The sequence below is a fragment of the Megalobrama amblycephala genome, linkage group LG19 (assembly GCF_018812025.1).
Source record: "Megalobrama amblycephala isolate DHTTF-2021 linkage group LG19, ASM1881202v1, whole genome shotgun sequence".
NCBI classification, from domain to species: domain Eukaryota; kingdom Metazoa; phylum Chordata; class Actinopteri; order Cypriniformes; family Xenocyprididae; genus Megalobrama; species Megalobrama amblycephala.
In genome coordinates, this window is record NC_063062.1 from 29,755,331 (window position 1) to 29,782,640 (window position 27,310).

At 37.6% G+C, this 27,310-nt stretch overlaps 1 protein-coding gene across 2 annotated transcripts; it reads right to left on the reverse strand.

The window, feature by feature from the left end:
- Positions 1-7,870: 7,870 nt before the first annotated feature.
- LOC125254577 (mucin-7-like) lies at positions 7,871-23,593 on the reverse strand. 2 transcript variants are annotated; one of them, XM_048169241.1, is made up of 6 exons: positions 14,049-14,312; positions 13,842-13,950; positions 13,023-13,109; positions 11,942-12,578; positions 11,591-11,750; positions 7,871-8,081 (listed from the first exon to the last, which is right to left on the reverse strand). In XM_048169241.1, exons 1-6 carry the CDS (start codon positions 14,269-14,271, stop codon positions 7,951-7,953), a joined length of 1,347 nt encoding a protein of 448 aa, XP_048025198.1. In that variant the 5' UTR covers positions 14,272-14,312; the 3' UTR covers positions 7,871-7,950. The 2 variants fall into 2 exon arrangements, 1 of the variants encoding a protein (XP_048025198.1); XR_007181699.1 differs by lacking the exons at positions 7,871-8,081; positions 11,591-11,750; positions 11,942-12,578; positions 13,023-13,109 and adding an exon at positions 23,304-23,593 and having other exon boundaries at positions 13,236-13,950; positions 14,049-16,420.
- Positions 23,594-27,310: the final 3,717 nt, after the last annotated feature.

A 27,310-nucleotide genomic window follows, 5' to 3' on the forward strand; every position in this document is an offset into this window, starting at 1 on the left:
TTTTTATGTGCAAATTATAATGTAAATGGTTGTGAATGTATATTTGTTACATCGATGGAGTATTTATTATTTTTTATGTTTTGACATTTTCATTGTTAAGCCAATCGTGTTCTTGTCAATGTTGGGTGGCCAATCAGTTTTCTAAATTAAGGAAAGGAGGGCGGGAAGAGGAGAGTGCAAGGGTTAACTATAAAGGAGGTACTGTATGTTCGGTTGGCGAGTCCTCAGCGCGAGCTGCCGTGATCCGAAGTACAGTTACCCTCTTTCCACCAGCACGAACCGGGTGCTAGTTCAGAGCTAGTGCTAGGGCCAGTTCGGAGTTGGTTCAACTGACGAGCCTTCTAAGAACCGGTTTGTCTTTCCATGGGCTAAAGAGCCAGCACAGAGCCAGGTCTTACGTCACTGTATACGTCTCATATTTCACAGCAAAGCTAGCGCCACAGCGCCAAACACAAACACACCAGGCTTGTTCGAGATGCGTCGGCTTCGATCGCCGCATGACATCAAAGCACCGCGAGAACGATCCAAAAGCACAAGGAGTCGTATGCTCTTCAAACACTCCCGCGGATCCGCGGCACCCGCTGAATCGGATGTATCTCGAACAAGCCTTCTATCAACAATCGTGGATGTGTCACTACTGTTGATGCTCATGGCTTTGCGAACCTACATCAGCATCCAAACACGGCTCGCCGTAATTTGTATATTGACCGCGATTACAGTCGAGCTGCTATTTCAAAAATGGCGGTCACAAGTTTCTTGTTGGTCACGGTAACCCCACCCCAAGCCCCTGATGCAAGCGGTTCTTACTTCTAGCCCAGCAATGTTTTGGTGCTACTTACGAACCACTTTTCCTGGTTCGGAGCTGGTGCTTTGTGTGTCGAAAGACAGAGAACTGATTTGAAACTAGGCTCTGGCTCCGAACCAGCACTCAAACTGCCTTGGTGGAAAAGGGGTAAGTGTGATCTGTACTGCACTTCCAGCCACCCCAGTTAATAGCTAATCAAAGCTACTGTTGGCAGCCATAGTGTCACAACAATGGAACCGATATTCCACTAACATTTGGTGATTCAACCCAATCTTCACGTTAATAGTTAATTAAAACTACTGTTGCCAGCCGTAGTGTAACAACTATGGAAAATAAATTCCACTAGCTACTAGTGATTACAAAAAACCTCTCGTATTTTTATGAGATGTTTTAATAGGATCCTACAGGGGTAAGTGCCATATTTCCTTCAAGAAATATCCAAAAACACTTACTCCCTTTTCCGTAGGTCCTCCGATCCCCGGCGCGCTTTTCTCTTTTCCCAGTTCTCAGGGAGAATCCCCCCGTTTCATGGACGAGCCCCCAGACTGTTCGATAAAATAATTTGGAGATCAATGGTGTTGACAGAAATAAGAATAACTCCATCTTCCACTACTAAATTATCGCTGCTTGAAATACTAATGGGTTGGCCTTTCCCAACCCCATGGGTCAAATGCCGTGCAGGCATTACTTCCCTAGGTGATCCGGAAGTGATACCGGAGGACTACGTAACTTCCCTCATTGAGAAACTGAATTCTATATGTGCTGATGTTTCTCTGTGTCTTCCTCTCCCCTTAGAAAAGCCTACTCTCCCCTTTGTTCCAGGACAGAGTATGCTGAACAAAAGCCTGAAACCGACGAAGGTGGGAGAAGTGAAGTATCTTGGACCAGCTATGGTGATCTCTGTAACAAGGACAGGAGTTCTGACAGATTACCAACCACAGTGGATACACCCTTCGAGAATAAAGCACTGTCCTACAGGAGAGCAGGCAAGCTCCAATTCAGAATAGAATCTAAAAAAGGGGATTCACCTTCCTGCATAACAGGGAGGAGCAAAATACTGATTAAGCTGAGGAAAGAACTACCTCTGATAGTGAGGTGGGGGTTATCCAAAGCTGGAAGATAGATGGCCCATTGAGCCAAACAGTGTTAACTCCTTACACACCCCTGTATGCACTAAGGGCCAAATTTTATTAATGGATATACCACCTCTAGAGGTTTACACAGTGTTCAGTCGCAGAAGCTGTTGAAGCGTTCAGCGAAAATATTGTTCACTTAGCTAAGCACTCTCTAGAGGAAGAACCAAGATTGGAAGAGATAATTCTTGAGAGACCATATCCAAACAGAATCATGTTCTATCCATTCACACTAAAGTACAGAACCTTCAGAGTGTTTAAAAAAAAACAATATGTGTGTGTATATCTACAATAATCAGATCTTGTGTGCACAATGATGTTCCATAGGTAAGACATTCTGTCTTAATGTGGCCATTGTGAGATTCTAGAAACATCTTGTGCCCTGTCTCTTTTCATCATGTGATCTTTCTCTGTAAACCCTAAAAGGCCTCACTTCATAGTTATAAGTGAACTTATAGTCCTTTTATGTACTTCAATTACTGAACTGTTAGTTTCACTTCTTATTTTCTAATTCTATAATGTACCCCTGGACAATAAACTGTGTGCCATGATTGAACTGCACTTTATGTGTCGGTCTAGTCATTGGTACCCAGGTATACCTGCTTTTCTGTGCTAGATCGCTCAACCTGAATAGATCTTCTCGAAATACTTGATCTCCAAATTATTTTATCTAACAACTAGATAGAGTCCATCAACACCCCCAAAGCTTCACAGTCCTATAGGGTCATCCTGGGTCGACATTTCATACAGTAACATTAAGCAGTTTAGATTTACATGCTGTTTAGTGTTTCATGATCACGTTATTTTACATTTGCATGAACAATCTTTTATGACTTGTTTCAGCTTCTTCTCCTGTGTTTTAATCTGGATTCTGTACTATTTCAGAAGATGCGTAATAGCACCCCCTATTGTATAACATTGAAAACATGGATATACGGAAACTTCAGTCAGTGGCGAGGAAAGAGTACAGGTGCTGGTCATACAATTAGAATATCATCAAAGAGTTGATTTATTTCACTAATTCCATTCAAAAAGTGAAACTTGTATATTATATTCATTCATTACACACAGACTGATATATTTCAAATGTTTATTTCTTTTAATTTTGATTATTATAACTGACAACTAAGGAAAATCCCAAATTCAGTATCTCAGAAAATTTGAATATTACTTAAGACCAATACAAAGAAAGGATTTTTAGAAATCTTGGCCAACTGAAAAGTATGAACATGAAAAGTATGAGCATGTACAGCACTCAATACTTAGTTGGGGCTCCTTTTGCCTGAATTACTGCAGCAATGCGGCGTGGCATGGAGTCGATCAGTTTGTGGCACTGCTCAGGTGTTATATGAGCCCAGGTTGCTCTGATAGTGGCCTTCAGCTCTTCTGCATTGTTGGGTCTGGCATATCGCATCTTACTCTTCACAATACCCCATAGATTTTCTATGGGGTTAAGGTCAGGCGAGTTTGCTGGCCAATTAAGAACAGTACCTTAGAAAGGTACTGGTAGCTTTGGCACTGTGTGCAGGTTCCAAGTCCTGTTGGAAAATGAAATCTGCATCTCCATAAAGTTGGTCAGCAGCAGGAAGCATGAAGTGCTCTAAAACTTCCTGGTATACGGCTGCGTTGACCTTGGACCTCAGAAAACACAGTGGACCAACACCAGCAGATGACATGGCACCCCAAACCATCACTGACTGTGGAAACTTTACACTGGACCTCAAGCAACATGGATTGTGCAGTCCAGTCCTTTCTGTCTTTAGCCCAGGTGAGACGCTTCTGACACTGTCTGTTGTTCAAGAGTGGCTTGACACAAGGAATGCGACAGCTGAAACCCATGTCTTGCATACGTCTGTGCGTAGTGGTTCTTGAAGCACTGACTCCAGTTGCAGTCCACTCTTTGTGAATCTCCCCCACATTTTTGAATGGGTTTTGTTTCACAATCCTCTCCAGGGTGCGGTTATCCCTATTGCTTGTACACTTTTTTCTACCACATCTTCGCCTCTCTATTAATGTGCTTGGACACAGAGCTCTGTGAACAGCCAGCCTCTTTTAGGGCCCTATGAAATCCATTTTATTTTTTCCCAAATTCCTTTTTTCCGTTTTAATTTTTCTGGATTCCATTTTTTTCTGTTTTATTTATTTTTTGACTCCATTTTAATAGTTAAATTAAATTTTAGTAATCATAAAGCATGTCTAATTAATTGAAATAATGAATCTTGTCCAATTTACCATCAATTTAATAAAAGTTTAACAAAAAAAATAAATTTTTTTAGGGCCCTATGATAAACGTTCTTTCCCCTCAAATTTTATTTTTTACCAAATTCTGTTTTCTGGATTCCATTTTAATGGTTTAATTCCATTTAATAATCAAAAAGCATGTCTAATTAATTGAATTCTTAAAAACAACAATATTTATTCATTAATATATATATTATATATATATTTTTATGATTTTTTTTTTTTTCAGAAGTTCTGTTGTGTATTTAATTTTTTTTGGCAATCAAATGAACGCACACCATTTAGTTTATCTTTTAATAATGAAATTAAACTGTTTTTGTCAAACAATGCTGCACAACAGAGCTTTACTGTTAAAATTAAAACATGGAAGAAACACTGAGATTGTTTAAAAATATATTTTAATAATTTATTGTTAAATTAATTTATCTAAATTCTACTGTACAACAGTAATATGTTTCTGTCAAGTTAAATAGAACTTTTATTTTGACGGTTTGCCTAGAGCTTTGAGTTTCTGTTTATGACGGTAGTTTTCTCAAACGAAGCGGTTAAATGCTGATGAAGTGAATTTCAGAGCAGCTCTGGAGATGAATTCGTGCATTCATATAGCGAGGCGACAGAGGACGAAAACACCGCGAGCGTCGCATGTACTTCAGCGTGCGTGCGCGCGCCCCTGTGCGAGTGTGTGTGAGGCGGTGTGAGGTAAATGAAACTGCATTTCCGCATCATTCATTTCAGAGTCACACAGGCATGCAGGATTCATGTTTAAATAGTCTTTTTCCGGTTTAATATTCACAGAAACTAGTCTATATCGCAATTTAATTTAAGTGTACTGACCTGCTTTTAATTCATTCATCAAAAATTTGACAAATTCCGTGACATTCCACGTATATAGTAGGCTAAATTCCGTTTTTATGAATGGATTCCGTGATCACGGAAATGATAGGGCCCTACTCTTTTGCAATGACCTTTTGTGTCTTGCCCTCCTTGTGCAAGGTGTCAATGGTCGTCTTTTGGACAACTGTCAAGTCAGCAGTCTTCCCCATGATTGTGTAGCCTACAGAACTAGACTGAGAGACCATTTAAAGGCCTTTGCAGGTTTTTTGAGTTAATTAGCTGATTAGAGTGTGGCACCAGGTGTCTTCAATATTGAACCTTTTCACAATATTCTAATTTTCTGAGATACTGAATTTGGGATTTTCCTTAGTTGTCAGTTATAATAATCAAAATGAAAAGAAATAAACATTTGAAATATATCAGTCTGTATGTAATGAATGAATATAATATACAAGTTTCACTTTTTGAATGGAATTAGTGAAATCAAATTTTTTGATGATATTCTAATTATATGACCAGCACCTGTAAAGTAGATTTGAAGTAAACTCCTATGTACACTACCAGTGGACTATAGCCTATACAAAAATTCAGATACTGAGAATTAGCAAAATATCTGTTTTCTTCATAAATCAATATTTTCAAACAATGTAACCCTAGTAAAAAACAACAAAACAAAACTAGAGCACAATATATTTAAAATACAAGTATACTTCAAATCCATTAACATATTTATTGACATATCACTTAAGACTGATATAAAATTATGGTAACACTTTACAATAAGGTTGTATTAGTTAACATTAGTTAATGAATTAGTTCACGTTAACTAACCATGAACAACACCTCTGTTCAGCATTAGTTAATGTTTGTTAACGTTAACTCACGCATGTATTAATGCATCTATTCATGTTAACAGCGCAAGTAGTTAACATTAGTTAATGCATTAGTTAATCATTGTTAACATTAAATCATGCATATATTAATGAATCTATTCATATTAACAGCGCAAGTAGTTAACATTAGTTAATGCATTAGATAACATGAACTAATCATGAACAATGCCTCTTATTTAGCCTTAATGTTTTAAGGTTAACTTACTGTACTTACATTAGTTTATGTAGCAGTTGACACATTCTAACTCTCCACTCACTTACACTAAAATAAGGTAAAAAATACCATTGTGTACCTTATCAGCATTATTTATTAACAAGGCATTGATTTGGGCTGTAAATATAATTACGAAGTGCAAACCATCTGAACATTAACAGATATGTTGTTCATGTTTATATGCATTTTACTATCATTACTTACATTTAACAAAGCATTTATTAATGGAATTTGTGAACCTTATTGTAAAGTGTACACTATTTCATCATTAACTGATGTGTTACTAACATTTGTAGATCCTTTATTAACATGACTTACCCTTAACAAAGCATTCATTAATGAAATTAAACGATATTTTGAGCCAATAATCCACACCTACCCATAAACCTACCCATAACCATTTCTTAAATCTCCGTACAGTTATAAATAAAAGAATAAGAGACAAGCGTAATCACAATAATTTATTTTTTTGCAAAAATGTCAAAAGTTGCACCGAAAGTACGTTAGTTCAAATGATGATGAATTGCAGTCGCAGCTCTCTCTGGCGGTAATAGTTTTAATAGGGTACAGAGCAGAATTTAAGATAATAATCCATGAAAATATGATGAATCCGTCTTCTCTCCGTGAAGGCGCGCACTCAAATGTCAATCCACTGAAACACCCCTGCCAACACACCCATGTGGGGCCCATAAGGGTTGGATATGGGCTGGTGAGTGGGCCCCATCTGGGCTGCCCAGATGGGGCCCAGTTAATTTTGTCCGGGGGTTCCATGGTGGCCCCATGTGGGCAAGCCCAGATGGGCTGAAGTTGGGCTTCACATGGGCCCTAGCTAAAACCCACACGGGCAACCCATGTTTCTCCCATCTGGGGCCCACACTACCTGGGCCCCATGTGGGCTGATCATGGGCCCCTGCTATTCTACCTAAGGGTAATAACCATTATTATTATGGGCTAACAAATTCATTTTTGGGGATTTATTTTACAGTCAGCCCATACAGTTCTTTAACCTGTGTTCAAATTTTTTTACACAGCCAATATTACCGGGTCTGGTGGACCCACCTCATTTTTAGGCTTTTAAATCAATACAGCCATAACAATTCATGTAAAAAATACCTAACAGATAGCTCAATTACCAACAATATATACATCATGGTTCATATACGCCACACATTTATGATCGTTTCCATTTTTTGTGAGAAACCAAGGAAATTCAATTAAAAAAAACAACACAAAAAAAAACAAATAGAAAAGATTTTATCATTATTAGTGATTATAACTTAATCAGAATAGGTGAAAGTGCTTGAAAGTAATAATTTTGTAACTTTGTGTGGGAATAGCAGGTGCAGAAAGACAACATTCCCGCACACAGACATCTACGCTCAGACACGCACACATACAGGTGCTCAAACACACACAGAGATGCAGACACTTAGACACACACGCATACACAGCCGGCCCAGTTAGAAGGAGAACACAGTTAAGTTTCATAGCACCTACAATTACACTCAGGTCCAGTAGACCCGAACACCTCATATGTAATAGTTGTGTGTGTGTGTGGGGGGAGGGGTGTACTGTGTGAAGTCATTGAAAAGAAGTTATTTTTTATGTTCTTCACCGAAAATGAGCCAAGGCCAATGAGTTTGTGTTAAAAGAAAAATATGCTATTATTTCTTCTAACAACCTTTAAAACGGGTCCCACAGACCCAAACACCTTGGGTTAAACAAGCTAAAATGACAACGAGACCAGTAATACAATTAATGAACTTTTTATTTAAGTAAAATTAAGAAAAACATTTTGAAAAAAATTGATGAACCCAAAGCCTGAAGTCCTTATTGAGGGGTTGGCTGTCGGGCCTGTCTATTCCCCCCCCGGTCCCTAGCACCAATGAGCCACTTGGAGACCGCCTTCTCTGCATCTTTACGTGTGATTTGGCTGGTCATGGCGTTTTTCTTTAAGCCTCCTGCAAGAAACAAATATAACGGTCACTTACTTTATATGTGCCAACACAACTCTCAGCCAGGACTGTAAAGACAACTATGTAAAGAAAAGTGCTATATAAATTAAGATTATTATTAGAACTAGACACATACTCTTAAACATACAAGTTAGGCAACTGAGAGACATGTGCGAACACACTGCTCAACAAGCGCTCCATACACAAATAATGTTTACAACGTTGGGGTATTGTGACACCTTTAAAGGTGTCACAATCAGCTAACAATGACCTGGCGGTCCGCCAGCACTTTTCGGGCGGCACAAAGTCAGCGGCTAGACATGGTAGGACCATCGACAGCACACCATCGGCAAGCCGACCAATCTGAAAATGCAGATGGTCTGACAGCGGTTTTTGGGTGGCACGCCACCAGTGGTTTGCCACTGCTGGACCACCGTTGGTACACCAGTGGCAAACTGATAGTCTGTCCAGTTTCTTCACAATTGTCCCACTATCACGTGCTGGGGTAGCATTTTGCGCCTAAGATCGGGTCATAAAACTACAAGATGAGTTTTAAATTCATGATTTAATATTAATGAGGTTATGTAATGTTTTAATTCTAGATGTTTATTTAAGTAAATACTGCATGACTATGACGTGTTTTAACGCGTGCGCGCGCTGAACATTTGAACCATTTTTAAACACTGGAGCGGCGCAGAGTTGCCATGGAAATGGAGAAACAACAACTGACAAGCAGCAAAAACAGCAGTCTCTCGCTGTTGTTTTCACTTCTTTCAGGTGAGTTTAGTAGCTAAAAATCACACAAATACAAACAACTGTTCTTGACACTTCTACAACATGTAATTGACATACTTCTGTTGAATATTTACTTTATAGAAACAATTTAGTGTCTTCGAAAAACTCTGTTAGCATCTCCGTTAGCATACCTCTTCTGAAAACGGGATGCTTGCTAACTCTATCGATTGATTTGATTATGATAGTATAGGCTTTAAATCACATCTTTATATATGTAGATGAGAGGATTTGATAGTTTTGTAAAGGTTTTTCTGTCAATGGGTGATTAGAATCTGGCTAATTTATAACATTTGTAGCCTACTGTTAGTCTGTGACGTAACTTGCATGAAGCACAATTTTTCAAAAGTGTTTTGAGCTCTTAGGGTAAACAAATATTGATAAACTTTGTTCTTTGATTTCAGGGGAAGCTCTGAAAATTTCAACATTTCTGAAGGAAGCTGCTGACAGGAGGAGGAAACACAGGCGAGTAGAGGAAACTTGCCAAATATCTCCATATCCATTTTTTCCCACAATATTTTTCACCTATACCATGCATCTATTTTATTTTTTAGAACTACTTTCTTATTTTCTCTAATTTACATTTTTTATTTATTTCATTTGTTTTTAGAAGGCTTTGCCATCCAAATGTAAGTGACACTGTATGAGCAATATTTAATAAATAAGTAAACCTAAAAACATAAATTCTGTTTTCTGTGTATTCTTTTTTTCTGCTGTAGCTTCTTTTCTTTTAATTAAACCTGACATTGTATAATAATATTGTTGGCTCTGTGACAAATTGTTTGTTCCTAGATACTTCCCTGCTGATGCCTTGCACCATAGTGTTGGAGCAGACTATTTTAACCATGAAAACATGGTTAAAATAGTCAACATGACTACAGTGGTACAAAAAGTATTCTCGTCGCTTCTTAACAATAAGATTGAACCGCTGAGTCACGTTGACTATTCTAACTACGTTTTTAACTATCTTTTTGGATGTCAAAAGGTGCAATGACTTTGCTGCCTATGTGTGGATAAAAATAAAAATTTAAGATAAAAATATCTTAATTTGTGTTCCAAAGATTAATGAAGGTCTTACAGGTGTGGAACGACAAGGGTAAATAATTAATGACAGAAATTTCATTTTTGGGTGAACTAACCCTTTAAGCCTTGTCTGTAAAACGGGGCAAGTGTCTTAAAAGGAAAGTTTGCTTGACAGTTTTGCTGACAAATAAACAGGGATCTCTCTATGGAAGCTTGTTTCATCACTAAATAAAAAAAAAGGTAATTGTAGGGCTGCGTGATTTATTGCACAATATCGCACAACTATGTGGTTTTTTTTTTTTTTTTTTTTTTTCAAACCATGGTTCTACTGTTGTAACATTGCAGTAATACTAGAGTAAAAGTATGGTTATCATGACTAGTAACCATAGGTTTTGAAACCATGTGCTTGGTAGTTATGCTTTTACAATGACAATAATAGATAAACCATAGCTGTAGTAAAACCATTTTGTTTTTACTGCAAATGCTATGGTAAAACCAAGGTTAATTTAGAAATAAACGTGAATTTAAAGGGTTAGTTCACCCAAAAATGAAAATTATGTCATTAATGACTCACCCTCATGTTCCACACCCGTAAGACCTCCGTTCATCTTCGGAACACAGTTTAAATATTTAAGATTTAGTCTGAGAGCTTTCTGTCCCTCCATTGAAAGTGTTTGTACGGTAGACTGTCCATATCCAGAAAGGTAATAAAAACATCATCAAAGTAGTCCATGTGACATCAGTGGGTTAGTTAGAATTTTTTGAAGCATCGAAAATACATTTTGGTCCAAAAATAACAAAAACTACGACTTTATTCAGCATTGTCTTCTCTTCCGGGTCTGTTGACAAGTGACGCTGCTGCTTCTTTCCTGTTTTACGGCGGTTGGCATCCAGCTTATTGGTGGCATTCATCACTCAATTCGTAAGGTCTGATCACGCTCTGATAACGGCAGTGATGACTCGCGCATATACTTCAATGAGTGCTAGACATCACTGCCGTTATCAGAGCGCGATCAGACCAAACGAATCGAGTGATGAATGCAGTTGGACATAGTGATGTATTAGAGGTAAAAAATGATATAAATACTGTTCGGTTTCTCACACAAACCGATCGTTTTGTGTCTAAGGACATCAATGTGTCGTCACGCCGCAGGGTTTAATTTGGATTTGTCTGTCGTGTTTTATTTACTCTTATAGTCCAAGTTCCCGCTGACTTGCATTATACCACTGACAGACGGCAGCGGTTGCAGTTAAAAATCTTAATTTGTGTTCTACTGAAGAAACAAAGTCACCTACATCTTGGATGCACTGGGAGTAAGCAGATAAACATCAAATTTTCATTTTTGGGTGAACTATCCCTTTAATGCTCCTAATTTACTTGACTAATATTCACGTTGGATAAAAACATGTATGTATTTATTTAATCTGTTCATTGAACATGTATTTAAAAATAAATTTGCAATTGCTATTGAGAGTGATGTACATTGATTCATTATAGTGTGGAAGGACAGTGGTAATATAAGTAACTGATTATAAACCGTGGACCGACTGCGGGCCGCCAGAAAACCTTTATTATAAACCAGCGGCGTGATAGCGGACCACCATCAGAAAAGTGGCGGGAAAACGCCAGTGGCCCGCTGGTCTGATGTTAGCTGGATAGTATCGGTACAACTTAAAACATTATCCACATGCACACCTACCATAAATTACTTCATATAGTTTTAAGGCCTTGAACTCCCTCTTCCCGTTTCGGCCCACAAAGTTGTACTGCCTGGATAGGCCATGGTCTAGGAGGAAGGTCATCATCCTTCTTGTGGCCTCGTCAACAGTTGCCCCCCCTATGTCAGTCACAGCTGCAACCTGAAGGGGAACAAATGCAATACAAAGCAAAATTATCTACAGTATAATGCTCACTGGAGTACACAACTAAACATGAAAGAACTTCCAGAAGCATGGGTGTGAGCACACCTGGGAAGTTTCAGATCAAATTCGCTGCTAGCCTCCCAATAAAATTTAATTGAGTTGCACTACGCTAGACTTAACATACATACCAGTTCGGACATGAAGTTTGGGTTTGCCAGTTTTTCCTCCATGATTTCCACATCCCTAACTGTCTTTAGGGGAAAACCCTCTGGGGTAGAAGAGACGGTGGTTCTGATGTTGTCACGCTGTTGTACAAGCATTTGTAGCATCCTCCCTTGGATTTTTTGTGTCTCTTTCATCTCCTCAAGGAGAGTTAAGATGCGAACAAACATGATGTCCCTGATTTGTCTTTGAGGAGTTTCTGGTGACATGGTGACGTGGTGATGGGTTGAAACATCGGGCAAACTAAGGTTACCCAGAGGGGGTGGAAGTGTAGGCCTAGCAGATGGAGGCAGTGGAGGTGAAGACCTGAGGTTGAATGGAGGCCGTGGAGGTGTTGGCACAGATCTGAGGGTTGATGGAGCCGGTGGAGGTGTTGGCACAGATCTGAGGGTTGATGGAGCCGGTGGAGGTGTCAGCACAGATCTGAGTGTTGATGGAGCCAGTGGAGGTGTCGGCACAGATCTGAGGGTTGATGGAGCCGGTGGAGGTGTTGGCACAGATCTGAGGGTTGATGGAGCCGGTGGAGGTGTCAGCACAGATCTGAGTGTTGATGGAGCCAGTGGAGGTGTCGGCACAGATCTGAGGGTGGATGGAACCGGTGCGCTGTATAAAAAAAAAAAAAAAAAAAAAAACAATTTTGAAATGACTAATTTTGTTGTGTTGGTTCAGCAAAAATCCACACTGTAAAAATCTTGTACAACAAAAAAAATCTTTATATATATATATATATATATATATATATATATATATATATATATATATAAAATTTAAATTCTTAAGTACTTCTGTATCCTATAGACACAAAATGTTGAATTGGCCCAACTATAAAAGATTTGCTACAGAATAGTTTTCTCCAGAAAACAAATAATGTCAAGTTGACTCAACTAAACGTTTTTGTTGTTTGTGTCACAGACAACTTATTTTCAGTTTGTATGACTGTTATTTACAAAAGTTAAGTCAACAATAAAAAGCTAAGGGAAATTAGTACTAAGATTTTTTTTGTTGTACAACCTTACTTTTTTTTTTTTTTTTAGTGGAGATGATGACCTGAGGGTGGATGGAGGTGTAGGCCTGATGGGGCTGCCGGACCAATTGTCATCATCATCCTCATCCTCACTGGACAAAATCACTCGCCTAGAAATGTACAATATACAAGCACAATCAATGAGTTTAAGTCAGGGGTAGGCAAGTTCGGTCCTAGAGAGCCGCTGTCCTGCAGAGTTTAGCTCCAACCCTGAGAAAAAAAAAAAAAAAAAAACTTCACCTGCCTATAGCCTTAGTAATCCTGAAGAGCTTGATTAGCTTGTTCAGGTGTGTTTGATTAAGGTTGGAGCTAAACTCCGCAGGACAGCGGCTCTCTAGGACCGAACTTGCCTACCCCTAGTTTAAGTATTTTCAAAACAGTTGGTTTAAAAAAAAAAAAAAAATGTATACATTTTGGACAACAGGTGACTCTACACACAGGGTTCGTACATATTTCCACCAGAGAATTTCCATGACTGATCTATATACAGTATGACTACACTCTAGATGCCAGAGAGACCCTCACATTGATCCTTAACATCTGTTCCAACACCCCATGCTCCCTTCAGGCATGCACACATCCATTTGTATACATCTCTTTTCCCCCCAAAACATGTGATTGTTACTTTTATTAACTGATTACATTTATTTATTATTTATTTGTTAATCGTGTATCTGTTGTCTACCTCCCTCGTTTTGACAGCTTTGAGACAAATATACTTAACAAAACTTCCACAAAACATGTCCTTCCTGTGTCATTGGGAAATTTTTCACCATCCATTTATCATCATCCATCACAATTTTTCATCATCCATTTAGTAGTAGTGATTCAAATAGCCTCACCTCTTTCTGCGCTTCCCCCTTCCCATATTCTCTGCAGAATCGGACTCAGTTGGTACATCTGTGTTCTGTTCATACTCAACTAATTTTGTTCGGGCAATTTCATATGTTGCTGTGGGAGACAGAGTGGCAATTAGTTTAATTCAGAGCAAATTTGAACAATCAACAGTGAACTCATGTCAGATAATATCATACACATGGACACTTTACCAATTTTTCTCTTGACAGTCAACTTGTATGTCGCCCAGTCAGTGTGAGGGTCCTGTTGCTCTATGACCGCCTTTGCCATGTTCATCCTTGCTGGTGGCCAGTAGCATTCATCCTCCTCAGGCCCGATAAACCATTTGGTCGGTATAACTGCCAATCCTCCACCATTTATAAATTCAACAATTGCGAAAGGTAACATGCTTAAAGAAAAACAAAATACATACATAAAAACACATAAATTCGTAACTTAAAAAAAAAAAAGAAGAAAAAAAAAGCGCACTAGTGCAGGAGTGGTAATGCCACATATCCAGCCTTAAATGGCAACAACACCATTTTTGTTTTTATCTCCTCCACAGGTAACAGCTGCAACTGTTCAGATAAATTGAAAACAAAAAGAATTCCAAGACGTGATGAGTCCATTGGATAGGTGAAAAAGGATTTGGCAGTTTCAAAGAAATTACACAGGACTTTAACAGTTCCAGAATGTGACAAAATGTTCCGCACAATAAGAATCCTTCCCCCTACAGAAAAACAGTCATCGCCACGAGAGGAGGAGATCAGTGTCTGTCCATCATTGTAACGCCTGTATTGTTCCCATGTTGCAATTGAATTAATCATTGGTCCAAAATAGTGGAGCTGTTTAAGTGGGCTGAAAACTGATGTGGTCTTTTGGCTTGCCACTTTCTGTTTCTCATGGATCCGCCTGACGAGTTGTTGGACAGGGTTTTGAGGTCGACGGACAAGTTTTTTCAGTTTACCTAAAAATGTCTCAAAGGGAAAAGCTGAAACACTATCCAACGGGCCGAATTTTCGTGCATCTTGAGCTAGGTGGATCAATGAATGCATGTTATAGCTGACAAATTCAGTGCCATAAATTGCAGCAAAATCTGTTACAAAGAGTTTCAAAATCTCCTCAGCATAGTCACAATTGTCAGGAGAACATAAGGCAGGACTCAGAAGAATTCTCATAGATACAGACAGAAGTAAAAAGTTTCTGTACATTCTACTGGGTATATTATTGAGGAGAACAACAGGGCCAGTGTAAAGTAAAAATTGCCGAAGCTCTGTAGCTTTCCATGTGCTGAATTCAAACAAGGACCGTGGTTTCCTTGCAAAATTGCTAGGTAAATATTGCCTGATAGAAACCAAATATGCTGACATTACAACAAAAAACTTCATAGATTGCCTGCATTTCAGCGGCCCTTTCAACCATAGAAATATTAATTTGCGCATTGCCCCCAAGCACACAAGGTGCATATAATCTAACACAAAACTGGTAACTAAACCTATACCCAGATCATTTAGGGGGGATGCTGACAGTTGGTGCTGTTGATAGCCTTGCCTACCAAATTGCTCATCTGTCCTGACCTCTGCTGATATTTCAGGATAAACCACCTTCCCATTAATGTACTGGCCTTTTTGATTGCACCTCTCACACCCATAATAGCCTGTATGTCCTTTTGTGCATTTAAGAAAGGCACGAGCAGGTGCATCACAAATAAAAGCATCTGGTAATGGCACCCTGAAATGTACACCATTGTACACAATACCACTCTGAGAAACGGCTTTCATATCTACAATGAATTCTTGTAAATATTCTTGAACATTTGCGGGTTTGGACGCACCCGAGTACACTCCAATTACAAACACACTACACCCTGGAATTTCCTTAATCCTACCCAGAATAGGCCACAGACTCTTACTAGAGCTACGGAATAAGGGCAATCCATCAATGTTAATTCGAAGTGTGAGAGTATCAGTCACATTCGCTAAATGTCCTAAAGATGTTAGTTCAGCTATGAGAGCATTTTCAATTCCAAAGTGGTAGTAGGACCCCCCAGCCATATTCGCCACATTGCAAGATCTGTCAGTAGACATAAGAGTTCTGCCATCCATTGGGATATCAAGGCCCTTCTTCCTTAGAATTTTAAGAAGGGCAGACAGCGCTGTTTGTGGTATGTTGAATTCTGCAGCCCACTCTGCAAGCCCATGTGAATCATCATCATCATAATCTTCCAAATCAGAACATTCATCTCCATGCAAATCACAGTCACTATCACAACCAGGCACCCAGTTTTCAGAATCCAAATCATCGAATGAGGAAATGTTACAATCATAAAAAATATCTGAAGAATTTTCATCTTCTAAATCATTTGATGTATTCTCAAAGCAGTTCTGATCAGAAGCATCGTAGAAAGTGTCCGTGGAATCTTCTCTTTCAGTATGTTCTAAATCATCCAGTGGGTATTCCTTTTCAGAATCATGTGCCAACAAATCATCAATCATATCAGACTCCTTTTCAAGGAGACGCAAATGTTCCTCCACTTTTGCTGATATTTTCCTTCTTTTAGTTCTTTCTGAACACTCCATTATTTCTATAAAAAAAAAAAAAAAAAAAAGCATTTAGTTTTTAGCTATGATTACAGGGGATTGGGAATGACAAACTCTAGAGTACAATTGCAAATAATATAGTTTGCTGAAGCTGGTATGAATGTGACTGTTCTTCTAGTATCCTTCAATGTGATCAGCTCACAATTTTTTTTTTAAATATTGAGATGTAACGTTAGCCTACCATCTCTCTCGTTCTGAAGTGTTGCGCTCACATCCAGCACTTATCTCAGCCAGTTTTTGCATCCCCTGGCCACGCACTCAGAGAAGCAGAGTTTAACTGCTGAACTTCGAATTCACCTCTTAAATGGAACAAATAGTGATGTGGAAGACTCGACAGGGTTTTCCATAGTAACAAGGGACTCATTTATCTACATAAATGTTTATTTAAATGTGTTTATGAATGTTCAGTAAATTAGAGAATACTGACAATAGCCTTAAAGGGATCCCCTGGTGTTAAGACTTGTATGACTTAATATATCATAAACGATGTCTCTTACTGAAATGGGTGGATGACATGACGTACAGTTCTACCTGTCCATAATGTCATTTACTAAAGAAAATGGGTATTTTTTAAAAATTTATATCCTTATGTTGTTCCTCTAACAAGATATTACTACAGCATACCATAGCTTTAGTTGGTGTATGAAGACCAATACTTCAAATTTTGATCTAAACATCAAAATTGTCATATGGTGTGACTGTCCGTGTGACTTTACTAATATGACAATATATCTCAGCAAAGTATAAACAATTGATAGATTAACAGTTTAAATAACAGAATTAGGCATTTTTAATGAACACAGAAAGTGTTGATGTCTGTGCATGATTTTTAAGAAAGTTCTGGCCAAATACATTTTGTCCGTAAAATGGGCATCATATGGTGTGACATTAAAATCTATATTTTGAACGGGCAATAATTTGGACAACATTATGAACCAGAGGTCCACACTCAACCAGGACGTTGCATTGTCATCTCTAAAGTGGTTTGGAAGGTCATGAGGCAAGTTCTGACTTTTTGATTTTTACTTAAAAAGCTCTGTATCTGATTAGCTCACTAGTGGTCAAAGTTTTGTGTCTTATGGTGTGACATTATTTGCATAAAAATGAAACACTTTTTACAAATTTTACTCATTTATTCTTAAAAATCATTGCTGTCATGTGGCAATTTACGTGCCAAGTATAAGCTAGCTGTTTTTAGTTAACCGAGAGATTATCTTAACTGAGCAAAACGTCATATGGTGTGACATCGTATCATATGGTGTGACCGTTTTTTCCAGGTCACACCATATGATACATTTGTCACACAATATGACATACCCCTTTTTTTGATGATAAATAAATAATCAAAACATATTGTAATAAATTAATGGTGAACATTAAATTACCCATCCAATTAAAGGGTTAGTTCACCCAAAAATGAAAATAATGTCATTAATTACTCACCCTCATGTCGTTCCATACCCGTAAGACATTCGGCTAATTGTAAATTGATATTTTTTACTGTTTAACAGTTATAACACACACACTGTCCTCTAATTTTAAAATGTTCATGTTGAAGTTTCTTGACATGAGACGGAGTTTGATTTACTCATATTTCATAAATAAAATCTTAAAAGTTTTAAAATGATAGTAAGTTTCATGATTTTTAGTCCTATTAATGTTAATTTAATTAATTGAATGATGAATGCATATAAAATACACTTTTTTTTCAGTTCGTCATATAGTGTGACACTATATCATTTGGTGTGACAATCAGAATTGTGACAATAAAATTACTTTTTTTGTTATAAATCATAAAAAAGTCAATGGAGCAAAAGTGAAATAGTATAAGCAAGAGTCACAGGCATTTTGTTAGATTTATATCAGTTTGTCAGAATTAATCTAAAATATCTGGAAAGGCTGAAGAGGTATGTCTTACTTTGCATGATGATTTAAAAAAAAAATAATACAAAATATATTGGATCTGCACCAAAAAAAATTTAAATCTAAAGATAGTAATGATAAAGGTTTATGGTGAAGTTAGTTACGTAGGGAGAGTATATCTCATTTTCATTTTATATAGAATAACTTTTATGTCACACCATATGACAATTTTAGGCACAAATGCAACAAATGGGTGAATAAATCCAATTTCCAATACAAAATCTAAAAAACCACAACTATTTTTGGAAATTCAAGAGTCAGTACAACACAACTCAATATTTTTTATGCCTAATATTTGAAGTTTTTAAAAAAAAATGTTTTTCAGGCTTATATGTCAACCACCCAAATATGTAGTAGAAAACCAATGAAATATCTGCGTTATTTAAAAAATCCATTATATATTTGGACAATGGGCAGCACCATTTTGTTTGTGTTCTAGGGCGATGGCGTAGAATGGTTGCACTCCGTAATCAAATGGCGCTACCGTAGCTATTTTTACCACAACAAGTAGAAAAATGTTTCAGAGTTAAAAAAAACAAAACAATTAATTGCTTTGTAATTGCATTTAAAACACACTCAAACACACGTGCACACAAACTCTCTCTCTCTCTCTCTCTCACACACATCCCAACAGATGGGCGCGAGCACACACACACACACACACACACACACTGTGCAGGCACACACACAAGCTCAATCAGCTGAAATGTTATATACGTGGATGTGTGTGTGTGTTGACTTGCCTAATCTGTCACCTGGTTCCGATTCGGCAGGCCAGCACTCTCCAAGGCTGAATCCGAAATCGCCCCCTAAACCCTCATTCACGATTCCCTACTTAATTTCACTACAGTTCACTTGAAGGAGTGAATGAAAACAAGTGCGTGAAATCAGACGGCTGTTGAGCGTATTGGCTGTACACTCGTTATTGCGGTGCAATGGGGGATTGAATGAGTGCACTCAAACATGTCCGCTATGGTTTCGGACACCACTTCAAATGGCTGTCCCCTCAAACAGTGCCCTATTTAAGGGTATAGGGCAGCGATTTCAGAGCAGTCTGTCAGGTGTGTGTGTGTGTGCTCGTGCCGATCTGTTTGTGTGTATGTGTGATTGAGTGTGTTTTAAATGCAATTACAAAGCAATTAATTGGTTTTAACTCTGAAACATTTTTCTACTTGTTGTGGTAAAAATAGCTACGGTAGCGCCAGTTGATTACCGAGTGCAACCATTCTACGCCATCACCCTAGAACACAAACAAAATGGCGCCGCCCATTGTCCAAATATATAATGGATTTTTTAAATAACACAGATCTTTCATGGGTTTTCTACTACATATTTCAGTAAGAAACATAATTTATGTTATATTAAGCCATATAAGTCTTAACACCAGGGGATCCCTTTAAAAAAAATTGCCATGTTTTATCAATAGCCTGAAAATTTTTGCGATTTTTTTTTTTTTAAACAGTAAAATTACCTACAACTCAGGATAGGAATGATATATCAACAAATCCCTCTAGACAAGCTTTCAGAATATATTTCAGTATAAGACTGAGGCCCCGTCCACACGGAGACGCGTTTCAGTGAAACCGCACAAATTTTTTATCGGATAGGCGTTTCGTCCACACGGATCCGGCGTTTTCGAAAGGTGAAACCGGTATTTTTTGAAACCGGGTCCCAGAGTGGAAAAATTTGAAAACGCCGGCTTGGCGTTGTCGTGTGGACGGGGCAATCCGTATATTTTCTGAAACGATGATGTCATCACCCCACGTGTCGACCCTAGTCAGACGCGCTAACACCACAAAACAGCACCAACAACAGCAATAGCAGACTCTACATGTTTGTGTTCGTGCTGCAGAAGCTACTGAACCAAAATAAAGTGTTATTTCTAAGCTTTGCTAAAGTTTGTATTCAGCGCGCAAGGTTTATGCGCATGCTCCAAGTCTTCTTTGCTGCTTTAAGTGCATTTCTGCGGCAGAATTACAGCGCCACATAATGGTCTGGCATGTATACTACATCGTTTTGAGTCGTTTCAGTGGTTTCGTGTGGACGCAGATATTTTTTGAGACGAGGAAAAAAAAAGATCGGTTTAGGGTAAGCTCCGGCTTCGTGTGGACGTAGCCTGAAAAAGCTGGTGCTTGTAGGTGCTACTGAAGTGGATAAATCTGACTCTGAGTGTGAGAAAAAAAACTCATTTTGAGAAAATGGCCTTTAACACTCTGAGGTCTAAAAACGCGCCGGCGCGTTTTGCAGGTTTTTTTTCACATTGCAGCAAAACAGACTTAAAATACTCCGTCATTTTTTGTCATAGAAACATAAGTAATACATCAATTGAAACTATAGAATATCTCCTTTTATTTGTATATACTCAGAGTAAAAACAAAATGTTGTGCTTTTTGTAAAATAAAGAAAACTAACATGATGCGTGATCTCTCATCTCCCTCTGAACGAAGTCCAATCTGATAGTTCTCAGAAAATGAAGTGTAACTTAGTGAATACTAATCACAAAAAATTCATACTTATGTCTAACAAAACGTTGAAATGTCAGGTTTTAAATCGTGCAAGTCAACAAGAAAACAAACATTCTGTGTTTATGTAATCTGTATGAAAAGAGAGCCATGTCAGAAGTCCGTGATTCAGCTCATTACCCACTAATGCGGCCACACCCACGGAGCCAGCGCTATTCACAGGCAAATTCAGAGACAACACATGCATTCATCATCTCAATCGTGTATTTATTGCCTTGAAAATTGTTTATCTGGATGAAAAAGCCATGGTTAGCGATCTCTGGAAGACATTCAGTAAATTCCTGTTTGTTTTCTTCTATTGATAAGTTTTAAGTGAGTTTTTGTTTCTTTAGCGCCCTCCGGCTGTAGTATGAATTGGTAAACACCATTCATTTATCGTCTTCTTCTTAGGTGAATTTGTGGACTAAAATGCACAGAGCGCCCTCCGGCTGCAGTATGAATTGCAAACACCAGTGCTCATAGAGATAACAATGAATATTAAATAAAAAATAACTCCTCTGTATAGAAAATTGACATAAACATATGAGAATCCTATATTTCTCCAAATGTGCATGCTTTTAAACTAAAAGCCTATATTCAGACTCTTTGCATCACAGAAATACATTATATTTTAAAGTATAATATAAAACCATTATTTTATATTGTAATAAAATTTTTCTGTATGTTTCATATACCATGATGAGCTTGAGACATCACAGAAGTTTTTTTTCACAGCCTACCTGACTGAAATGCCTCATTAATATGCAAGTCTTTTCAGGTCATTACTATTCAATTCTTTTGTCTTCACAGGTGAGAATGAGCCATTATTCATGGAGATTCACGCCTCCTCGCATACCGTGTTTCTTGGCAAAAAGTGTCTTACAAAAACTAAATCAGTATATTGTTATAAATGAAAGAGTAGTCAGCATAATTTTTACATAATTTTGAAGCAAAAACTCTAGTCTACAACCTTCAATACCCAAAAGTCTTGTGAACACAGATTTAATATACTTTTATTGGCCTTATATCAGTGACTTAAGTTTTTTGTTTTTTCAGTAACCACGCATAAACATTATTCCTTCAAAAACACAAACATGTACACACATGTTCCTCACATATTATGGTAGCCTAGTTTGTGCTGAATACAGTGTAATGACACTTGTGTCATTAATATGTTTATGAACAACTGAAAAAAGCACAAATGTCAGGGCATGTCAAAACTTCTCCAGGCCCCAAATCAGCCTCAGACTCCAGAGGGTTAAAGTTTTATATTGTACAATTTCATACATTTCTATTGACACCCACAACCTACAAACAAAATATATTAAATTAATTAATATCAGTAAGTGTATAATATTTAAAACGCATTTAAATAAATGAATAAACTATTAATAGCAATAGAACATAACTACTTCTCTTGTCAGAGAAGAGTCAACATTTTTTGAGTGCAGTTCACACCCACAAAATTGTCTGAATGCACCACGTGCAACATGGATAATCCAGGATTGGGTCTTCTGACCTTTTGATTTTGAATAATATGTGAAATATGAGAGAGTTAAGGGAGAGGGGCGGGGAGGGGCTATCTGCTCGTTCTCTCTGTCACTCAGTTCACATGCGCAGCAGGCATCTACATCACACATAGATCACAATAACTGATCAAACCAGGCTTTGGCGGGACAAAAATTCGTTTTGGCAGCCGCTAAAAAAAATTAACGCAGTAAAAACCCTGGAATGTTAGCTTTTGGTGATTTACGGTAGAAATCTAAAGGCGCAAGTTGACAAAATATAATGAAATAACCACCTTAATGTGTAATGCTGACAATTTTTTTTTAATTTTAATTTGGAGCAAACTGGCCTAAAATCTCAGAATTGATCACTGCATGAAAAAACAAACAAAAAAAAAAAACGACGTTTTCACCTGCCATGTCTCGCGTGCAGCAGTTAAACTTCTCTGAGTGCGCGCGCGCGGCCAGGGGATGCAAATCATAGCGGGGATATATGTGCCTTAATTAGCACGACACTAGCCGATAAAACTTTGCTGACATTCACATGGACTTTCATCAGTGTTTTTGCTTTAACTGTAAATGCAACAAGTGCAATCATTAAAATTCCACCAGCTGGTAAAAGCGGAGAAATTGGCATTTTACAGCTTTTTTAACAGCTTGCTAATACCTGTTTGACTGCCTTGCTAAGAAGTTTACAACCAAATATTTCTAAACAATATATTTAAGTCAACCACTCAAAACAAGCTCAAATGCTACTAAATTAGGTATGTTCAACGCTTTAACCAGGTTTAAGCTACATTTGCTAAAAGCTAGTGTTCCTATCTCGTAACTAATACTTTCCAAAAAAGCTTTAGGTTAACATCATGCGGTGAAATTAAGTTTATTTTAATAATAAATATAATATTAAATATAAATAATAAAGTTTATTATACTCTTACCTGCCTTCTGTCCACACGACGACACTTCTGAACTCCTTAAGGGACAGCAGCATACTGAAAAGGCGGCAAAGTTGTTGCTGGGCAGATTTCGCTCGGTGATGGGGGTGGAGCTTTCAAGATGTGCGCTGCACAGAGTGCGCACTGCTTACGGTTTGAACATTTTGTGGGGAAACCGTACAAACTTGTCTTTTGAAACTTGTATAACGTTATTAAGACAACTGTTTAGTTGCAGTTCTCAAAAAATAGTTAATAAACAGAATTCGTCTTGCGGAAGAACACTGCAGCCGGAGCTACTTCTCCTGTTTATGTATGACGAATCACGCAGGGACTTGCTCCTCCACAGCAATTCCTACTTGACCGTCCTGAAATAGTCCCAATATAAACACTTATTATAAATGTATAATGATTCGGGATAAGACAAAAACACGGTTAGGAAAATGATTGTTGGATGGATGGACTGAAAATGAGTGTTGTACATTCTCATTATATATTTTTTGTAAATCTTAAAACACAAAAAAAAGTTACAGACAGCAACTAATTAATAAAATTTGTATAAAAAGTGGACCTAGCCCAGAGCCTATATTGTTAAAAATAGCATCCATGTCTGACACAATCAATTTTGAATGGAGCCCTTTAGCCAATCTACTGCCCATGTGGGGCCCAACAACAAAAGCCCACTCTGAGCCCATGCCCAGCTGAAGCCCAACTAGCCCAAGCGAGGCCCATGTGGGCCCCAACTGGACGTGTTTGCAGGGACGGCATGTCGCAATCTGTGACGAAGCAGGTGAGAACCAATCATAGACAGTAAAAGAAATGGACACAGCGACCCCATTAGAACTCAATTGAGTCAAGTGAAGCCCATTTTTAGCGATTTTTAGCACTTCCGTTTCTGACGCGCAGACTCAAACTAAGCTTGATGACGTCCGCAACCTGTCTGACAGATGTAAATCTTCTAGTAGCTGTGCGTGCAAACTGCCATCGTTAATCTTGCAGAGACGGCGAGCTTGAGCGGGGAGTTCTTTGGCGTGAGTGAGCAGGAGTAATTATTCTGATTAATTATTTTGTATAGTATTTTAAAATGTAACGCCAGTACGCCATATTAAGTTAATGCATACTATTGCCTGCGAGCTTCTCCTCCTGTCTGTACGGTAATTTCTCTACTGTGCGACAGAGAGTCGAGTGGTTATGACGCAATCGTTAGCCTATTTTTACAAAAACTGTTTCTACGGGGCCATAATGTAACATAGAAGGTAATGGAGCCCTTTATACATTGTCGTGTATCTTTAGAAATAAATAATGGACAAATTGAGTCTTTAAACGCCTCAGATGTAAAGTTATTTGCTGTCAAAGTGACGCCAAAATGAATGGGAGTCAATGGGATGGCTAACGCAAGTGAAGTTCTGCTACAAGATGGCAGCACGCGGCCGACTTCAACTTCCGGTCGACTTCCTTGGGCACTGGAACCAATGAGCGTTTGATATCATTGCCGTAAACCATGCCGTAACGGATCTCGTGGGCGCGCGCGACTTTTTAAAATTTGAATCATAGCGAGCGCGGGCTTTGACTATGACGGTCGCTGCTGAGAATGAAGATGAAGAACGACGGAAAAAACGCAGAATTTGGATATGTTCCTTACAAACATATGGATTATAAAGATTTGGAGTACAGCGAACAAATAAAGTTGATGTGATTTGTGAATTTATGTTGTGCTTTGGTGTGTCTTATGCATTGTCAGTCACTGCATAGGAGAAAACGCCTCACAGCAAACAAACTAAATATTACAAAATGGGTAAACAATTACATTTTATTTTTCATTTAAATGCTTTGTTAATGGTAAGTCATGTTAATAAAGGATCTACAAATGTTAGTAACACATCAGTTAATGATGAAATAGTGTACACTTTACAATAAGGTTCACAAATTCCATTAATGAATGCTTTGTTAATGGTAATTCATGTTAATAAAGGGTCAACAAATGTTAGTAACACATCAGTTAATGTTGAAATAGTGTACACTTTACAATAAGGTTCACATATTCCATTAATAAATGCTTTGTTGAATGTAAAATGATAGTAAAATGCATATAAACATGAACAACATATCTGTTAATGTTCAGATGGTTTGCACTTCAGAATTATATTTACAGCCCAAATCAATGCCTTGTTAATAAATAATGCTGATAAGGTACACAATGGTATTTTTTACCTTAATTTAGTGTGAGTGAGTGGAGAGTTAGAAATGTGTCAACTGCTACATAAACTAATGTAAGTACAGTAAGTTAACCTTAAAACATTAAGGCTAAATAAGAGGCATTGTTCATGATTAGTTCATGTTATCTAATGCATTAACTAATGTTAACTACTTGTGCTGTTAATATGAATAGACACAATGGCATTTTTACCTTTAGCGCAGATGAGTTAAAAATGATCACTCTTAGTGTGTCAACCGCTACATAAACTAATGTAAATATGCACAGTAAGTTAACCTTAAAACATTAAGGCTATTTACAGGCATTGCCCATTATTTCATATTATCTAATGCATTACCTAATGGTAACTACTTAACACTGTTAACATGAATAGATGCATTAATATATGTGTGAGTTAACGTTAACAATGATTAACTAATGTTGAACAGCTAGGTGTTGTTGGTTAGGTAATGTTAACTAATTGAATTAACTAATGTTAACTAATTGTGCAGTTAACATGAATACATGCATTAATATATCCGTGAGTTAACGTTAATAAACATTAACTAATGCTGAACAGAGGTGTTGTTAATGTTAATTAATGCATTAACTAATGTTAACGACTTGCACTGTCAACGTGAATACATGCGTTAATATATGCGTGAGTTAACGTTAACAAAGTTTAACTAATGCTGAACAGAGGTGTTGTTCATGGTTAGTTAATGTTAACTAATACATTAACTAATGTTAACTAATTGCACTGTTAACATGAATAGATGCATTAACACATGCGTGAGTTAACGTTAACAAACATTAACTAATGCTGAACAGAGGTGTTGTTCATGGTTAGTTAACGTTAACTAATGCATTAACTAATGTTAACTAATACAACCTTATTGTAAAGTGTTACCAAAATTATCATTAAACTTTATTTGGAGTATTTCTTTATTGCACAATGCATATTTCTTAATATTATGCCTAAAAAGTGTTTACAGCCGCAATGAAACTGTAATTTTGTAAAAAAAAAAAAAAAAAAACTGTAATTTTGACCTTCAACCGTTTGGAGGCCATTGAAGTACACTATATGGAGAAAAATCCTGGAATGTTTTCATCAAAAACCTTAATTTCTTTTCGACTGAAGAGAGAAGGACATGGACATCTTGGATGACATGGGGGTGAGTAAATTATCAGGAAATAATTTGAAAGTGAACTAATCCTTTAAAGTGCAGTAAGTACAAAATTAGTTCAAATTTAGCAGACTTTAAATATACCAGTTTAGTATACCAAAAGTACAGTTGCAGGGTATTTTTATTAAGCACATAAATATGTACATTTATTTGTAGTATGCTTAGCACAAAATAAATGTATTTCAAATACATTTTAGTATATATATATATATATATATATATATGTTACAGAGCCCCATGTTTCTGTTTGCCCGTGACCTAGTTTCCCCGTTCTGTTAATTATTTTAGTTGATTCACCTGTGTCTTGTTAATCATCCCATCACCTTGATTAGTTCCTTTGTTAGTCCCTTGTATATATACCCCGTGTTTCTAGTCTTGTGTTGTCCGGTATTGTTCATGTTATGTTGGTGTATGTTCCTTTGGATTCCTGTTTCTCTTCAAGTAAAGACTTATAGTTACTCTATCTCCTCGTCGTGTGCTTTGTATACCAGCAACCGTAACAGAATACCGGACCAAAACAGTTTTTGCGGCGATTTTCTTTTGTTTGTTTTTTCCCCTTGTTTTTCCCGTCACCATGGACCCTGCTGTTGCCCTTTTGTGCCTGGAGCAGAGGGATCGCTCCCTGGAATCCC